Raw genomic sequence first — 19615 nt, forward strand, 5'->3', positions numbered from 1 at the left:
TCCAAAGGTTTACGAGAAAGCAAGACGACATCCTCACTACCTGGCATGGGACTCCACTCCCTTTACTTAAGTTTCCATCAAGGTGCTTGAGAGGTACAGATCAACACAATTCGCAATACTTTGATCCTTAGTAACAACTATACTTACTTGAACTTGATATTATTTTACGGGATATAAAATTCTCGGTAAGGTATCATAAAAAAACACAAAACGACGAAATCTTTAAGCAATAAATGATTGGATATTGAAAAAGTGAATATGCCGTTGGAAAATAAGTAATTTTGAAATGAAAAGGTTAAAGTTTTGACGGATGTTCAACTAGAACCCAACAAAAATTGCAACATATAGAAAGAATATCGCAGCAAAAGCATATACTCATGTACAGGTGTACATACCTGTATTCATGGCTTACACGCCGTAAAATAAAATAATCGTGGATATTTCTAATGAAAAACAGCATTACTAATCAATTAATTTTGATGCACACATTTCCATTTTACTTATTACGATTTTTATCAAAAATTTTCACTTTTAATTTGATTTTCATAGATGTATTCCGCTCATACAATTGAAATCGGGCCGCATAATGAAATGAATAATTACAATTTACCAATCCAAAGAATTATAATTTATCCTACAAGCTCAACGATCACTTTTATTAAGATCAGACAATAAAAATCAATGATATTTACATAGACATTACAGAATAATAAATGGTAAGCCCGGTGTGTGCTGGTAGGTATTTACGTATTTAGAGTAAGTCGCTAAATATGTAGTTAAATAAAATGTCATAATGATTAATTTCTTTCGGCTATTTCTAAAGATTACGCTCTCTGAGTTAATATGATACAATGTCGGAATAAATCATATGTGCAATAACGGGCAATCTTGGGTAACGTACACATCCCTGTTTTTGAAATTATAGTATTAGACAAAACACTACAATATGATTAAAGTTTGGGGGCTCGTCGAGATTCAGCCAACAACAACAACAGGGACGAAGCAGCTAAACTAGTATTTCTTGAAATCATTTCCATTAAGATGTCATGGAAAAATTGATTCCAATTCTTACGTCCCCAATGAAAATTTCATTATCTCCGCCCATTAACCTTTCTTAGCATATGATTCAAAGTAGGTTTTCCCATACCACTTTCATGCCAACATTTCTTACCAATTGTACCATTTATCATATGGCATCGTCGCTTATGAAATAAAATTACGCTAAATAGCAAGCATAGATTATCTTATATTTCCGCTAAAATATAGTTTTACATTCATATTAATGAATCTATTTCCAAAGTCGTATTTTTTTTAACCGAAAACCATTTCGAACTTAATATACCATAGCATTCGTAGCACGCAGGTAATAGATTTTTTCGGTAAACTTTGCAGAATAAACTTCACAGTGGACTCCAGGAACAATTGCAAATTCGTTAGACGTATTCGCTTATATTTTTTCATTGCTATTATGTCCAATATTAATATTATTAGAAATGAGCTCTCACGGCTAGTAATATTGAATGAATGTAAAACTCCAATAGCCGTAAACAGTTTACCTTTCCAAACAAAGTACAAATGAAATTAGTTGGCTAGCGCCACAAGTCAAGAAGGGGTAAAAGGTAAAAAGGAGAGGATAAGACATGTGAATACGAATACGCGTACTTCGGCCACAAAGTACCCCTCTTCAGCGTACTGAAGGGTAATCGTCACGACAACACAAGTCGAAGTGAGAAAGGGTAAGGGCAATCCGAAGAATATATAGTGTTGCATGTGGGGGGGAGGGGGGTGGTGAAAAAGACAAGAGCCAATAGACAAGTTGCCTTTCACTTCTCCCTCCCCCATCTACGTTCGCTTAACGGTTGTGCTAAGCTTCCCCTCCACTTCTCCCCCCTTTTTGCAACGGTCATTTCCTTGACCGTGTAATTACCCCTCCCCCTCACTACATAACCTATCTTTTCAAACTCCTCTACCATCAGCATTGTCCAATTATGTCCAATAACCTTTTATTTCTATTCTCCGCTCCCTCTTTTCTGACACAGAGGATATTACTGTCGTATCCACTGTGATTAGTTGATCTCTTGCAAATCTCTCAGGGTTCCCTTAGCGCTTCACGAAAATATGGGTTCTACAAACGCGTAGTCTAATTAATCGAACGGTAGATTTCAGGACAGAATGCTTTGAAGGCTGCAATAATCAATCTTCCTTATGGCCCTTATCTGTACTTTCATTCTGACACTAACCGAGTCTAATAGTACGTCCTTTTGTCTTTCAATTTCTTTCTTTTGTGATGTTGTTACCTGTTTATTCATTAAATATGCAGTTAAGGAAGTAACCATTTAATTTCTAGGTATCTTATAAATGGTTCAACTGTCTTCATAACCGATGAATCGGACCAAGTACGTATGCACCAGTCGAGTTCTTTAGAAATGCCCATGCCTGCCTGAATAACCATAGGATGGATGGTGGCGTGGAATGGCATTTAGACAGCGGTCAGTAATTAGCATTTTCCGGTTTCCCATCTTCCAGATACCACTGCCTTGGCATTTTAATATTAAGTCAATAGCAAAAATAAATGATGAACAACTTTCACCGACGAGAAATCTACGAAAGACCTTTAGATTTTCAAGTGTTCTCAAAGCAAGTTTCATCTTTTCTCAGAGCATCTCAAGTGAGTATTTTTTCTTACACGAAGTAATACACCGATGGGGTCATCTGTTTTAAAAACTGCTCACGTCTTTCATCTTGAGGCATTTTCCATGCACGATTGCGTAATTGGATTGTTTTCTTCCCTCCTAAATGCTGAACCAATATCAATCAATATCCATAATTCCATTGCATTATCATTCCGATGTCACTATCATACAGGGTCTGCACCAAAATAAATAGAATTAGATTTTCCCACCGACGTGGATGGTTGAAGTGGGGCAATTCGTGATGGAAACGTGGCCGGAGGTCTTGGGAGAGCAACGCGACCCGCGTCGGTTTTCTGCGGGCCGTTTCAGTGCGTCAAGATCGCTGCTAGACTGGACCCCTGTTCGAGGGTCGCATCTCCAATACGCGATATATCGCTTTCCTTAAAAACGAAAAGCAATTACATTGTGCGCCAAGGTCGGAAGCTTAAGGTTCGGGATATGAAGCAATGTCTCGAGGAATGATTTTCCGCGGGCAAAAGATGTTCCAGGAGGACAGAGAGGAAGTTGACGACGAGAAACGCCCTGGGCGTCCGTCAACGACACAGTGCGATGAAAATGTTTATAAGGTATGAACTCCTATGGTGAAAGTGACCTTTTGTCCCGACGCAGCACCGCCGGACTTCTTTTTGCTCCCAAGAATGAAAAGGAGCTAGAAGGGCAACCATTTTGGAACGGTGGATAACGTCAAAGTGGCCGTGACCAGATTCCCGTCGACGACTTCCAGGAAAAGTGCCGCGACCGGCAGAGGCGCTGGCATCATCGGTGTGTCGATGCGCGAGGGTTCTATTTTGAAGAATAAGAATTTTAGCGATTCGTAATATGAGATAAAATTAATATTTTTCCTCGACTCTTTCCACTTATTTTTGGAACCGACCTTGTAATACCAGTTATTTTCTCCTTGCCCTTCTTCAATGATTCAATGCCCCTATCCAATAATTACCAGGTTTTACGTTACTTCTGTTTCCTTTCTCATTACCATTATTTATTTTCAGAACTATCCGTGCCATGGTAATCCGCTAATGCAAATTTTGAGATTTGTACTATGACGCTGAAATTATGAATAAATTACCAACCATCTACCTGTTTTTGTAAGTTATTTCTTCCGTTGATTCACAGCAGTCGATGCATGGTATATTTCTCCCGATTATGGCATCTGATGAAATGCGCACTCCACGCAGCCATGCACGCATCACTACTCTAAACGTGCATCGTCCCCTGACAACGTTTTTCAGTCGTGAACAATAAATAAGATAATTATTAAGGAACAGATACGGCAATATTCGCGGACAATTCAAATAACGTAATATAGGTTGGACTACCCAAAAAGACTTCATTACTATTACTCTCAGTTATGAGGTATTCTTATGCAAATAAATATTCATGATTGCATTGAATGCTCCTAACTAAGGTAATGAAACCCATACTGGCCCATTAATTCGAACCCAAGTGTCTGTTGAAAAAGATATGATTTTTTTTTAAGGAATAAAAGTAGAAATTATTTCTGCGTGATCGAGTGTTTCAAAATAATTCGCCAATGATTTAAGTAAGCAGGCAGCCTTTTTCATAAATATCCTTTTCCCCTGAGGTGCGCATTAAAGCCGACAAAGACTCCTCAGTGTAGCTGCAAATTCCCGTGATGGCAAACACTCCGACTTTTCATTAGCATTCTCTCGAAACTGCGACGCAGGAAATCATTACTGCGTCAGTAAAAAGACTGGAAATCAATTCACTAGAGCATCAAGAATATACCACGTGACGGGATGGAAAATAAACATTTCATTAATGACACTGTTGTCAAAGAACTCCGTTCCGGAAGTGCCCTTTGACTGGAATGCTGAAGAAACATTAGAAGTAGCACAAGAGAAAGGTTTGAGCAGAGGACAAACGCGGGTGATTAAGTTAGAATTGCAGCAAATGATCAAGAAGTAATCAATCATTCATATAACCAATAGGCTGTCTTGTTTAAAAGTTGTTTGTTTAATGTTTGTTAAAAAAAGGCGTTTTGTTTAATAAATTGTTTAAAAAAATAAATCGGAAAAACAACTGTATAGGAACAAGTAGGAAGTGTAGACATCGGAGTAAACACTATCAATATAGAACGAAAATTAACCAAACAAAAATGAATGAGACACTAAATGAGTAAGAAGGCTTTGCTAAAAATTGCAAGAAATAAACTAGTGCGTATGATACTATTCACACATTTGAACAGTATTTTGAGGAAAGATGGAAACAGAAGCAGACATACAGCAGGAGAGGGTCAGAAGAAGAGGTGGACCAAGGAAGAGATGGCTACAGGATGTGGAGGATGATTGGAAGGCATTGGGAGTTACAAGATGGAGGGAAAATCAAGAACAAGAAGTGAATGGAGGCATATCATAGAAGAAGTGAAGGCCCACCTGCCAGGCTGTCGAGCTGCATGGGGTGATGATACTAGAAGAGGAATTAATTATCGAAAAAATTGTTTTCAAGATTTGATGATAGTGACACCAAGGAGAAGCGTTAAAAAACATTAGTTAAGAATTCAAAACGGAGCAAAGCGCTACGTGCATTCAGAGGTGAGAGTGATATTTGAGATCAGGCGATGAGCATAGATTAGTCCTTGGGATATGGATACGAAAAAGAATGTGACAATAAGTTGGACGGAGAGGCGGACGAACGAGAAAAATTATAATGTGATGCGAAAAGTTGCTACGTAAAATTCAATGAGTGCCAAAAAGCGGGAGGAAGAACTTTTGAGGGGGGGGGAGTGGGAGGGAGTATTAGAAGGGGGATATTAGATACGCGGAGAAGAGAAAGCAAAAGGAAAGACTCATTCGACTTATTATACCAGGACATAGGAAAGAAAAGTGTGCGAGTGTGGGGAATAGCAGGGTTTCCTACGTATCACGAAGGAGTTCCACGTCATCCAACATTGTACACTCGAAGACAAACAGAAGAAAGATTTGATTGAGACCCACGAAGCAAAACAAAAAGAGATGTGGGCAGCAAAATGAAAAAAAAATTCTTTGTATGATTTCACGGTGAGTTTTTTATCAATTACTTTATACATGCATTTAGCATCCACAATGGGCTTTGGGGGGGTGGAGAGAACTAAAAAAATCATATCAATACGCGAACATCACCCTTTTCTTAACCAAGTACGGTAAATATTTTGGGTCAGTTTGAATAAAAGCTAATTCCTCACCCAGAACTTCCTCTAACGGAATCATAATACCTGCCACATTCGTTTTTGTCGCATTCACCCACGTACAGAATTCACTCAGGAATTCACGCAAAAGTTCTGGGGCGAAAGGTTCCGAAACGTAATGGCATTCATTTACATCTGTATGGTCTATCAGCATCCGGGCCTTAATGTCGTTCACTGATGGGAGTGGCCTAAAGTTGTTACTTTGTGGAAGCAAAGCATATCGGGGGGTGGACACTGTGTTTTTCCGAATGAGTTTTGGTGTACGTGGCCTTTGTTTTGACTTGCGTGGTCTTTATAAATACTTTGTAGGTTGAAACATGAGTCTCGTATGTTGAAATAGTTGCGGTGAGCATGTTGTTCTATTTTCCGATTTTGTGTCAATTCCACCCCTTCCCTCTCCCTTTCCTCTCCCCAACCATTCCTTTCACCCCTCCTTCGCCTCCCATTCTCCCCTTCCCCTGGCCCCCTTCCCTTTCTCTCGCACCCCTCACCTCAACAATTCCAGCAGTCATTACTTCTATACCTTCAGAGGAAGACGGATTGTTTCCGTCGAAATATCAAGAAAATACGTGTGAGTGTTCTCTTTTTTGTGTTTCTATATTGTGTGTTACTGTGTATTGTACTATTCGGCACTTCGGTGTTACGTCTACGAAAGCATATATATATATATATATATATATATATATATATATATATATATATATATATATATATATATATATATATAAACACAGATGTAGATTTTTAGAATATAGAGACACAAAGAAAGGACACTCACAATTTGTTATTTTACGTTTCGACAGCACGGCTTTCGTCTTCAGAATCAGAATCACGGCTGTCGTCTTCAGAATTGATTCTGAAGACGACAGCCGTGCTGTCGAAACGTAAAATAACAAATTGTGAGTGTCCTTTCTTTGTGTTTCTATATTCTAAAAATCTACATCTGTGTTTTTATATACGAGGGTCATCCGGAAAGTAGTACCCGTTCGTGCCGCATGAAGTGCTGACGACGCGAGTAGCCGCTGGACGAGGTCAGATAGCTTCAGTGGCTTGTCTGCCTTCTCTGAGCCAAGTTGCGTGACGCTAGCATTGCCTGTGTTGTTTCTGTGATTGTTTACAATGTTTAAAAAAATTGAGAACGCCGCCAGTTGTGAAGTGAGGGCAGTGATTAAATTCCTCAATGCAAGAAACGTTCGCCCATGTGATATTCATCGCCAATTAAAGGAGGTGTATGGAGACAATGTAATGGACGAGTCGTCTGTTCGGCGGTGGTGTCGCAACTTCAACATGGGGAGGGGGAACACACACGACGATGAGCGTTCGGAGAGACCGTCTGTCATTACAGACCAACTGGTGAGCTCAGTTGACGAATTCGTGAGGAACGATCGGCGCGTCACAATTGATGACATCTGTGAGCATTTTCCCAATGTTTCTCGAACAATTGTTCATGAAATTGTTAAACACCATCTGCATTATGCAAAAATTTGTGCAAGATGGGTCCCTCGCGTATCTCAATGAGCTGGCGGCGAAGGACTATGCAGCAGGAATACAGAAACTTGTCACACGTTATGACAAATGCCTTAATTTGCTTGGAGATTATGTTGAGAAGTAGTTTAAAGTATCCTCTTTCAAATAAAATTTTTTATGTTTGTTAATATTTACTTTTGTGTCTTTATTTCACGAACGGGTACTACTTTCCGGATGACCCTCGTGTGTGTGTATATATATATATATATAATCATAATGCACGCATTATGATTATATTCTCCTTCTATCAGGAGAGAAATTCAATCACAAGGAAAATTAAAGGGAGATCTTGTAAGGAAGACAAAGGGACAAGTACATTGGAAAATTTTAAAAAACATAAAACTAATAAGCAATCAAGAGGTGTGAGAGAATGAAAACTGAATAGATAAGAATGCAGGGCTTCAGTAAACGAATCCTTGGATTGAAATACTGATGATGATCACGATGGCCTTTATTCCATTAAACGCGATGCAGTAACATCAACGCCAGATAAAGTCTAACAATTCAAAAGTTTTTTTCGTGTCTTCGCGAGCGTTCCGTAAATGCTCGGATACGTTCGGAGCAAGTTATGTTTCTGCTCATTCCAGAGCATTACTTCACGCCCAGCCAAGGGTTAGTGTAGCACAAATACATGTACCTAACTGGCGAGGTCACATTAAGGAATTATTCTTTAAAGTGCTTCTTTTGATAACTCATTTGAAGCTACATAGCCAACTTGCCAAATAAAAAACACATTTTATTATTTTTAAGTACTTCTCACAACTACTTCAATTCAATCGCTGAATCATTTGCTTCAATCGCTATTTCAAACTCACATTTAAACATTAAACCATTTATTAAAATGAAACGAAATAATTGACTTTGTAATTACACACGCTTTATTTAAAAAACGACCCAGGTTTCGGTTTGTATGTCACCATCAGGTGTTTCTCATATAAATAAACTTAGTGTATGCGAGATCTGTGCAAAAAGTATCGCGAATTTGAATTTGTCGCGGGTTACGTCTTCAATTGACTTCGATTTATTTGTGGCGTTATGTTGATAATTATGTCTCTCACTTATGCCGAAAAGTTCCGTCATTTTGAATGTTCAGTGAATTGCTGACAGCTGTTTTGCTTGGACATGTTTTGGCTTGTCTTCGACTTTCGCCTGTTCCAAAAAATAGATCAAAGAATCTGTATCAAATTTTGTGTGAAACACGAATTTAAATGCGCGGGCGCATTCCGAATGTTGACTGTGGCATATGGAGAAGCTACCTTGGATCGAAGCATAGTTTATCGGTGGTAAAAAATGTTCTCAGAAGGCCGAGAAGATGTGAACGACGAAACGCGAGCCGGACGCCCGAGCACGTCAACAACAGACGAAAACATTCATGAAGTGAAGAAAATAGTATTGGCCAATCGTCGAATCACCGTTAGAGAAGTTACTGAGGACCTAAATATATCGATCGTCTCGTGCCATTCCATTTTCACCAATGATTTGGGCATGACATGGGTCGCCGCGATGTTGCTACCAAAATTGCTAAATTTCGACTAATAACAGCAACGAATTTACATTGCTGATGAGGTGTTGGACTCGGTCCGCGACGACCCAAATTTGCTCCAAAGGGTCATAACTGGTGACGAATCATGGGTTTATGGTTATGACGTGGAAACTGAAGCTCAATCATCCCAATGAAAGCTGCAGCACGAGCCAAGACCGAAAAAAGCGCGCCTAGTTCCGTCAAATGTGAAAGGTTTGCTCACAGTTTTCTTCATTTGCAGGGGTATGGTGCATCATGACTTCTTTCCACAGGGTAGGGTGGTAAATAAGGAATATAACCTGCAAGGTTTGCGCGAGGCAATCCGCCAAAAATGCCTGCGCAAGTGTATAATATCTAATGGGGATTACTTTGAAGGGGACTAAATAGATATTCATGAATAAATAAAGATTTTTTGAAAAAACACAAATGCCGCGATACTTTTTTGACAGACCCCGTATATATTCGGATCGAGGGAGGGGGGTTAGTCAGAGAGGGAGGGTGGACGGGTAAAAAGGTTAAAATGTAGCCGGGAGAAAAAGAGAATTACATCCGTCGGTGTCAATCGTTGACTTGGAAGAGTGGTAGGAGTGGGGAGTGGGAGGGATTCAACATTTCGTTGGCTAGTTCATCCTTGCAACGGAGGACCTATTTCAAAATTTCCAACTGCTCCAAAGCATCGAGCCTTTGACTTTAAATTTTCCAAATGAAGTATTTTTAGTCACAAAGTCACTTTTGTAGTCACTTTCGATGAGGCATGCTTTGTTCTTATTTTTTAGACCTGTTCGATGTTCTTAAATTCTTTCTTTAATTTTTCGTCCCGTTTGCCCAATATACTTCGTGTTACATTCCGAGCACTTTAATTTATTCACTCCGCTCCTCTCGTTTTTTGGGACTTTTTCTCTAGTGTAAGAGAGATCAGGTTCTTAGGCATGAACCGCTGTAACAGGCACATTTGATTTTTTCCTTAAGCAAAATTTTGATTACATTTTGAGCAACAATCCCTAGATATTTAAATTAAATGTGTGGAATTACAGTCAATTATTCAATTTCAATATGTTATGCAAATTCTATAAAGTTACACCGGAGACAACAAATGTTATTAATTTTTAAACATTTTTATTTTCCCTCTTGACGATACAACGGTAACAATTTACTCCACATTGTGTTCGGCGTCCATGCAAGAAAATCAGGTTTTCAATGCTTCAAAAAGAACAGGAGCAGCTTTTAAAATTCAATATTTTCCACGATTTCATTCAATCCAGGAGCAATTGTTACCCTAATTCAGAATAAAGCTGGAAGGAATGATTGATGTACTTACTTCATAAATAGCATTATCTAGGGAATTTCTGTTGATGGATAAATATCTCAATCTCTGTTGATGGTTAAAAATAAAATCTCATTGGCCTGGAAACGTCTAGGTAAAGCAGGGAGGCCGATAGAACGGCTTACACTTGGCACGTCGACAAAATTCAGACAAGCGCTTTCCCCATTTCCGATTTCCCAAAATTTTCCCAAACATTTTTCCCTATTCTATCGCTTGATTTTCGAAGAATATGACAAAATTTGAACAGGAGATGAAACTTGACAAAGAAGTACGTAGGTCTTACACGGTGTTATCTTGAATTTTTTTTTAATCAAAACCTCTTTCGGCAATTGCGAATTCTCTGATTTTTGAAACCTGAATCCTCAACACGAGCCCGCTTCAAGGTGGATATAACCAGGCATCTCCTAAACTGCCGTATTCCTATTTTAAAATATAGCATAGGATAATATCTAGATTCCGATCAGACTTGGTTTAAATAGTTAAACTCTAACTCAAAGAAAATGAACCGGGAAATAAAGGAAATATCCCCGCCTACCTAATAAAAATTGACTGTTTGCTTCGACTCACAGTATTGAACGGCCTACTCCACACCACTAAATGCAAAAGTCACCTAGCAACGGATACATTGGAATCACCAATTGTAATTTATAACTAAATATTCAGTTCATGTGCAAAAAATTGCTGAGGATTATTTTTTCACATTTCCTTTCGCAAAGAGAAGCCCAATGAATGGATGATCTGGAAATATCGTTTAACTTCGCATAGCCCGTAATAGCTTGACAGAGAAAGGTCAAATCAGAATCTGGTAATTAAATATTCCATTTGCATTTTTATTTAATTTCATAACATGTTTTTATGTTTTAGCCTATGTTTCGATCTAGGTGCGATCGACGCGTTATTTTCGATGCGTGTGCTGTGTAACCAAGGAAAGTTGCCATTTGTGTAAACTAATTGAGTGCACAGGTGCATGGCAGCATAATAGGTTCCGGCTATGTCCGGAGCCAATTCAGTGGCGTGTGTTGAAAGCCGAGTAAACAGGAGCACACCTGCACCACGGCACCATCGACCAGTGCCCGAGATGCACTTCACCGGGATAAGGTCCACGTTGCTGCCCACGTGTCAACGGATGACCGGTCCTCAGGACTGAATGCCAAATTCACAGAAACACGGCGTTCAGCTCTGAAGGGCATGAAGACGTCTTCGGTTGAAACGTCGGCAGAAATGTGGAACCTCCATGAATTAGCCATGAAGTCTGGATCGCATGAGGACCTTGTCCATTGGTGAATTCATAGCGAGAGTTATTGGGGCGTAAAATGCCAGCCAGATTTGCAAGAGAGTCAGTTGGAAGACCATGGACACCCCTTGAAACCTTGTGGTTTGAAGGTGCTGAACAGTACTGATTGTATCATTGTAATTAGACACTAAGAGAGAAAAAGCAATTTTTTCTCAGCTCCCCGCCATTGTCCCATTCGACGTTTTATCGTGAAGAAATCATCAATTATATTTGAAAAATTCTTAGTTTTCCTCTAGAATTTGTCAATACAAAAACCTTCGTGTAAACCTCAGGAATGTATGTGTAATTGACATGAGAAAAAAGATTATTAAAACATAAATTTAAAATTTTACGATTTTTCCATTCATTTGAAATTTCTACCCTTAATCTTCAAAGAAGTATTTTACGCAAGGTAAAATGCTGACGGTAAAATAACTTTATGATCCTACTATAGTTTTATCCATTCAGGCATCTTGAATTTTGGAGCAGAAGAAAAATATATCATAAAGACACTTAGAATTAAAATTGTTATGTACTGATTGACATATGAATTATACAGAATGAAAGTCTGAATTTCCACGGTAAAAATGTTCATACCTATTTTAAATTGAAATTATATGAAAGAATAAAAATTTAGCATATTTCAAAATTATTACACGCGAAAAAAAATTTGAACTTCTGAAACACATTCAGAATTTCAATGAAAAAAACGGTAAAAAAATAAAATATTTGCGTAAATAAATAGTGGTTTTAATCCAATAATTTTTGAGTTTAATGATAATGGGAGAATTTTGTGGGCTAAACAAGCGCTGCCCAGCATATTATTTTTACAGTCAGCATTTGAGAGCAAAATTACTCTTGGAATGGGAAAAAGGAGGCAATAGTGTAAAAAATGTTTAGAATTCTGAGTAGTCGGTCGAATTTTTCCGCTCATAGTGATTGGCAAAGGCTGTAGGACAGCATTTGAGTCTGATAGTAAAGTTATTCCTTGACAAGACTATGAACATGGTGCCATCAACTTAAAAGGGGATAGGTTTGCAAAAAGACAAACTTTTTTTGATTTTTAAAAAACTATTTTAACGGAGCTTAAAGGAAGGAAAAAGAAAAATTTCTCAAATCATTTATCTCAATTCACTTCTCTCAATTTCTCCCACCGAATCCAAGGCGAACCCTAGGGCTCCAGAAGTTTCCTCCACCCAATATATCTCTTGAGTAAAAAATATATAGCAAGGAATTTTGGCAGGCTTAATAGTCTTAACGATTTTAAATACCTGCAAGCATTTTATCCCAATTATTAATCCACTATCCTAAATGTGGTGCCAATTCACCACCAACGCTGCTAACTTTAGCATAACTTCAAATTGAGTGGCTTCAGGCGTGATGTGGTGGAAGTCGAACATAATGAATATCTGATCGTAGCACTTTTCCACGCGATAAAAGTTTATTTTACAACCGGGTTTCGGCGTATTACATGATCATCATCATGTAATACATCGAAACCCGGTCGTAAAATAAAATGTTATTGCGTGGAAAAGTGCTACGATCAGATATTCTTTAAGTATAACTTGATTCACTCCGCTTTAATTTCATATTGAAGGAAAGTGCTCCACTCCCTTGAATTCGCCTCGTTTTTGAAATCCAAATGATGGGTCCGCAATGGGACTTCGGAGAATGACAGCTTCGCACACGAAGATCTATCGGAGCAATGATGTAGCGGTAGTCTCCTCTCACTTCCCTCTCCTTCGTTTCAAAAACCTATCATGACTTCACCATCCTTAAAGATCACTTCCTTATCTTAGGGCACCACTCTTAGCCACCAGTCATTAGATTTCATCAATGGAGACAGATTAAAACAATTTTTTATCTGAATTTCTCCAAATTTTTCTCCTCCCCCCCCCTTCCCATTAATCAATACACAACGACGAACCCGGCCAGTCATGGGAAGAAGATCCTTTTTTACAGATCCCAAAAAATAGAACATGCTCCATCAAATTTCTGATTGCATTCTCAGTCTTTTCAAATTTTTTAAAGCATAAGCATGCATCAGACCGCAGCATATCTGACTACATCACCAAAGATATATTTACAATTTTAATTTAAAATTATTAATACTCTGACACTCGTAAGACATTAGATGTAAGACTCAAGATGACACGCCGAAAGTCGCATTCTCACGCCTTTGTCACTCACGCAAACATTTTACCTCCCAGGAGACGGCTTGTGGAGTCCAATTGTTTAAATATAACTTTAACCGTGAATTCACTTAATTTGGCTTCAAAGGATTAAGTTCCTCGGTCTTTGCATCACACCTCTGGTAGAACGAATTTAATTAGCGTTTTGATTGGATTTACTTGTGATTCTAAGTTCAAAAGCGTTTCTATTCATGCATCGTTTGTATACATCTAAATATTTATGTCGACATCATTTCTGGGTAACACTGAATGAATCCTCAAGGTTCCAGTTGCATGTAACTGGTTAACTAAAATGTTCAAATGATAGATTATCAGTTATTAAGGCATCCGAGTGATTGGGAATATTTTCTGAGCGCATACTAGTGTGTGATGAAAACAGGATGGAATAAAAACTATGGTAAAACGGAGGCCACCGAATTATCGCAAGAGCCAAGCTAAACAAAAAACTGGAGGGCAGAAATTAGAGCAGGTAGTACGTAAAATTTAATTTCGGGGGTATGTATTTTCGACGAAATTGTCCCAGCAGTAACGGAATCGAGAGAATAACTGTGTTCAGGAACGTTGACTTTATAAAAGGCAAAGCTAGACGCCTATGGCAAAGATAAAAGTATCCTAGGCTAGAATAAAGACTTTTTGAATGTTCGCGGAAAAAGGGTAATCACAGATGGTGTTGGCTATAATGCAGTCGGAGACACTTCGGGGGTTCCCCAGGGAAGTGTTATCGGACCTCAATTATTCAATTTTTCAACCGAAAAATATTTCTTATTTTCCGAAGATGCAATGGTTTACATAGTCACCTGAAGTACTAGAGTTCAAGTGCCCCTATCAAATGACGTCCACCACTAGGTAATTATAATGAAACGTAAAAAAAGGCTTAGTGATGAATTATTGGAATAGCACCAGCCATATCCTGAATACCTATCACACTTAAAATATCGCGTTTAAGCGTTAATATTTAAGCGTTGCCATTAGTCACGACCTCCCGTGGGTGAAAATTTTACAGGGAATGTGGACAAGCCAGTAAAAAATGAGAATTGATAAGTAGAGCATTCGGGAAATTTTATGAAAAGGCCAAAGATAAACTCTGTTTTTCGCTAGTTAGGCCTAATTTATAATATAATTCTGCCACTATGTGGGATCACCATGAAGTCTGGCTAATTGTCAAATTGGATCGCGTGCGGCAAAGAGGAGGTAGATTGGTGAAACATTGTTATGATAAATTGAGGAGCGTATCAAAACTATCAGAAGGAGCTAGCCTATTACAGATTTAATCCCTTGCAAAGATTGGAAGGATGACTCTAAAGCAATGATGAAAATGTATTACTATCGTACGTAATGACTCCTATCGTACTACGGTAGGAGAGATCATGAAAATAAGATTGGATAAATCAAGTTAATTACCAACTGATTTAAGATGTCATTTTTCCGACAAAGCATAAGGGATTAGAATAATTGCAAGCAGCCGCGAAAAGAAAAAAAGTATAGCCTTTTCAGCCTTAGTATCCTAGCATGCAGTCATTATTTCATTCAAAGCATCGAACATTTGCTTTCTGATCCATTTGATCAAGATACGTATCGTTGTCAACTTGAGTGAACAACTATTTTGGTTGTCAACTTGAACAAACTATTTTGGTTATTTTATAGACCGTGGAAATAAAATGACAAGAACTTAAGGCAAAAGACAAAATTCAGAAAAGTAGGATGTTAATAATTAGGTAATTTAAATGGCATGCATTTTAGTTTTCATGATCATATGGAAATGGAAAACGAGGAATTTTTCCGTCAATTTCCTGGCGTGTTTGGATCATCACAGATTCTATATTAATGTTCGATAGTTTGGAAATTTAACCTCTGGCCCCAGAAAACGCTGGATTTGGACGCCCAACTTCTCCCAACTCGTGGCCATAAAACACTTCTCTCTCGACTCCTCCATATGCTGGCGAGACTGCCTGTGAAAGGATCAATCATTCTATCCACTTGCAATTTGATCACTCCTCCCCAGGAATCGCTCCATCAAGTGTCATCTTAAGCATTCTGTCAGAGTGCATGCACGTTGATCAAAGATAACGTGACGTATATTTTATAATTATATTATCGATAACGCTGCTTAAATAATGATCATACGTGAATACCAACTTATCTTTTCTTTTTCAAGAAGTTCTTTCGGGTTTCCCACCGGGTCAGGTTACAGTACACCAGGTGTACTGCAACCTGAACCGGTGGGAAACCCGAAAGAACTTCTTGAATACCATACGCCGGGAAAACCTGAGATCCTTCATCATCTTTTGTTTGTTTACTAATTGGATAAAGGCATTTGAAGGCATAAGAAAGCCAGTTTCTTAAAAAAAGTAAAATCATTGGAAATGCATGATAAAAACTTGAGTTTATAAGCCATTCCATTGTATTTCAGATTTTTGGATCCCAATACATAAATATATGTAATTAACATATAGATTAGATAATTAAATCTCATAATATATGTAGAGATTATTATATTTTCTTATAATAAATCTCAAAAATTCAATTTAAATGAGGAGTATCAATAAAGGTATTGCAATCCATTAAATACCGACCTTGCTTGTTCAACTATAAATGACTCCCTGATGTACAGATTGCAAGCCTATACGAGAATATGGACGATGGCAATTAAAACATTGGATATGTTTCGGAAAACACAGGATTAAATTCCAGTGCACTGCACTCAGTGCCTAAGAGAGCTAATAGCACGAAGATAATAACTTCCATCAGTATCGTAATTGACTTTAGGCCAGAAGAGATTAGATTTCCACACGCTCCACGAGCGAAATGGAGTGAGGAAGGAGAGTAGGGGGTTGGTCCGAGGAAGGAGGGAAACGTGCACAGGGACACGCGTCGGATGAATGAACGCGAGAGCTACGTTTCAAACTTGGGTGACCTCGCGTGCGCGTCAAAACTTCACTTTGCCCTGTGCATACACTTCGGCTCGAATATGTGCCCCAGGACTCCAGGTGGAACTCCCGCCAATGTCACTCTCTCCCGCAATGCTATCCATTCACTGCGGTTTGCAAAAATAAATCTCGCTATGATTTCGTATGAATGGGACCTTAGAACCATTATAAATACATACAAATATTAAAAATTTTAATAAAACATTTTGAAACGGATCCCTGATTTATTAGCTAAACGTAACACGAAAAAAATATTCAAAACAAACTCAAGCCCTACTCCAGGTACTTATTTTATAATAATATTATGCCTCGAAACCTTGAGAACAATCACAAAATCTAAATAAGTCGTTCACTGTGGAGGGACTGTTGTCTATTTAATAACGAATACACTAAATCAATTGGAAATGGTAATTACTGTTTTAAAAACCAATAAATAAAAATCGGACAACAACGGTTCCCAATTCGCGAAATTAGAGGAAGAAATATGATAAATATAAATTGATTAAAAGATTGGCTTGGCTGATGACATTAAGTCCACCGGAATTTTTCCGACGAGAAGTCCGATATTCCACAAATATTTAATGCACGCGAAAACTTTTAATTAAACCGAAGGAGAGGAATCATCGATCTGACAACTGGCTGCGTTTTTACCGGTAACTAAGTCAAAACAAAATTCATTAATATTTTCCTTATTCAGTATTGACAACATTTGCAGTGTGGTAGTACCCCGCCATTGCAGGAATAAAATACCGGTGGAATGCTCGCGGGTAACCCCTCAAACTTGGTTCAATCTCCCAAATTTTCTTCACACCATTTTCTTTTTGTATGTCATATGTATTTTTGATTCCATAAACATTTTTAGTTTACTTTGATTTCTGATTGGAGGAGTAAAATACGTATAAAATGCCGTCGATGACAAATTATGTAATTGTGATCAATATCAGGAAAGGTATCCAATGTCATTTAAGCGTTCGTAATGGGATCGGAATGGTGCGGTGGCTAACGTACAGGCTTCCCACCGAGAGAGACTGGGTTAAAATCCCGGAGACAACAAACGTTTTTCAGCGGTATCCCGATCCCTGCTTGAGGTGCTTAGTTAAGGGCACTTTTTAAGGGAGTACGACGCTCGTCGGATGGGACGTTACACCCCGTTCACACCCCTTGGCGCCTTTCGTAAAGAGTAGGCTAATACCGACGCCGGGTTTCTCTCCACCCTTCCTTTCCCATTCATCCCTGATGGCGCAAATAACCTCAGCTTGCAGTCGTCTCCCATAAATAAACTACAACTACAAGCATTTCTTATCAGAGAAGTGTCCATAAATAAAACTTCAGAAATTCCTAAATGCAAACATCTGAAAAAAATAAAAACTTTAAAATGTTTCCTAAAAAACTCACAAAACGCGTAGCCTACGATTCCAAAATATCGTCAATATAAAACCACTTTTAGACCTTTTACAACCACTATAATTAAAGACTAGAGAAGAATTAGCTTCACAACTCACTTCGCATCCAAAAATGACCCACGAAGGCATGCGGATAATTATTAAGGATTAACTCAAACGGCGCATCGTACTGCTAAACGTTTCCAAAAAAGTCGAGTAACTATTATTCAACAACATCACGGGCGGGATATCAGTTGGAACATTTTATATTTTTTATTATACAAACCTTTAATTTTAACCGATTGTAACAAATGACATAACAGTTTCGGACTAAATGTAATATTTGCTAAATTTTGTATCATTACCGATGAATTAAAATTCGGGCACTCCAAATTCAGTTGAAATATTACTGCAATACTCAGTGTAAAGTGGGTAAAGATCGAATGAAATGGACCAATGCCCCGCTCCCTCTGCAATGGGGTGGGGAGAGAACAACACAGATGACCTCACCTGCTTATTCTTGCACATGAGGACCATGACGAGCAGGTTGGTCACGAATCCGAGGAGTCCGATGAGGAGCAGTGCCACGGCCGCCGCAGCGTAGGCCCCCGGGGACATGAGCAGCCTCTCTTCATCGGCCCCTTCGTCCGCCACCGGAGACTCGCCCCTCCCGCCCGCCTCAGCCCCCTCCGAGCCCCCGACATCCGTCTCCCAAGGCGATCCCATGCGTGGGTGCGTATCCGATCGGGCGGAGGGCCTTCCCTCCTCACGGTGTGGGACCCCCGGGGAGGTGTGCCACTCCGAAGGGTGAAAGGTCGACTTCCGGAGCGGGTCCCGCCGGAGAGTCAAAGCGGGCGGGGATCCACCTTCCCCGAAGACACGCCACGTGGACTCCCCATCACCCTTCCGCTCCCTGGAGGAGAGAAGGAGGGTCTATGGCAGGCTAGGGCTTCGGGGGACACGGATTCGAAAGGGGCAGCGGGGCATCTCGGCGAATGTAGCGCGGTGAGACGTCTGCCGCCCCCCTCTCGACGCACCCGCGAGGCGAGAGATCCGATCTCGCCCGTGAGCCGACAGACTGTGTCCCTTCCCACACGCGCGAGTGAACTCGACGGGAAAATTTCCGCACCGTGCTGAAAAACGGACTAGCGGACGGCTGCTACGACCGTGTACGATGGGACACAAGCGCGTCTTCCTCAGAGCATGCCAATGAGAACGTCGAAGACCACATCAGGGATCTCTAACCGCGAGTTCTGTCGGCTGAAGAGTCGCGGAAGTCAGTGCCGACCCCGTGGGGAGGGAGCGTTGCCTGCGACCAACCGCCGGAGGCAGGAGACGCACTGAATCCGAGGTCGGGACTGCGAGAGGCGGAGGGGGCACAAAACCCCCTCCGCCGCCCTTCGGCGAGGCGTCTGCCCCTCACCCTCGCCCCCCTTCCGCCAACTTGCGGATCCGCCTCTCGAGCGAACGCCGCTCGCGCGCCAACCCCTCCCCCGACGCGTCTCCGACTGCGACCGTCGCTCCCCTTCCGGGAGGCGAAGGAGAGGGCGCCTGCGCTCGGACCTCGGGGGGAGGGGGGGGCTGCCGA

General features: G+C 39.9%; 1 protein-coding gene across 1 annotated transcript in view; it reads right to left on the minus strand.

Moving 5' to 3' along the window:
* Positions 1-19344, minus strand: part of LOC139687931 (uncharacterized) — a 537017-nt gene extending 517673 nt beyond the window's left edge. Inside the window, exon 1 of the mRNA XM_071585280.1 lies at positions 18538-19344. Within this exon, the coding sequence (XP_071441381.1) occupies positions 18538-18753 (216 nt within the window). The 5' untranslated portion in view covers positions 18754-19344. The remainder of the gene's footprint in view (positions 1-18537) is intronic.
* Positions 19345-19615: the final 271 nt, after the last annotated feature.

This window comes from Hetaerina americana, unplaced genomic scaffold (assembly GCF_022747635.1).
Source record: "Hetaerina americana unplaced genomic scaffold, ioHetAmer1.1.p SCAF_2, whole genome shotgun sequence".
Classification (NCBI taxonomy): Eukaryota; Metazoa; Arthropoda; class Insecta; order Odonata; family Calopterygidae; genus Hetaerina; species Hetaerina americana.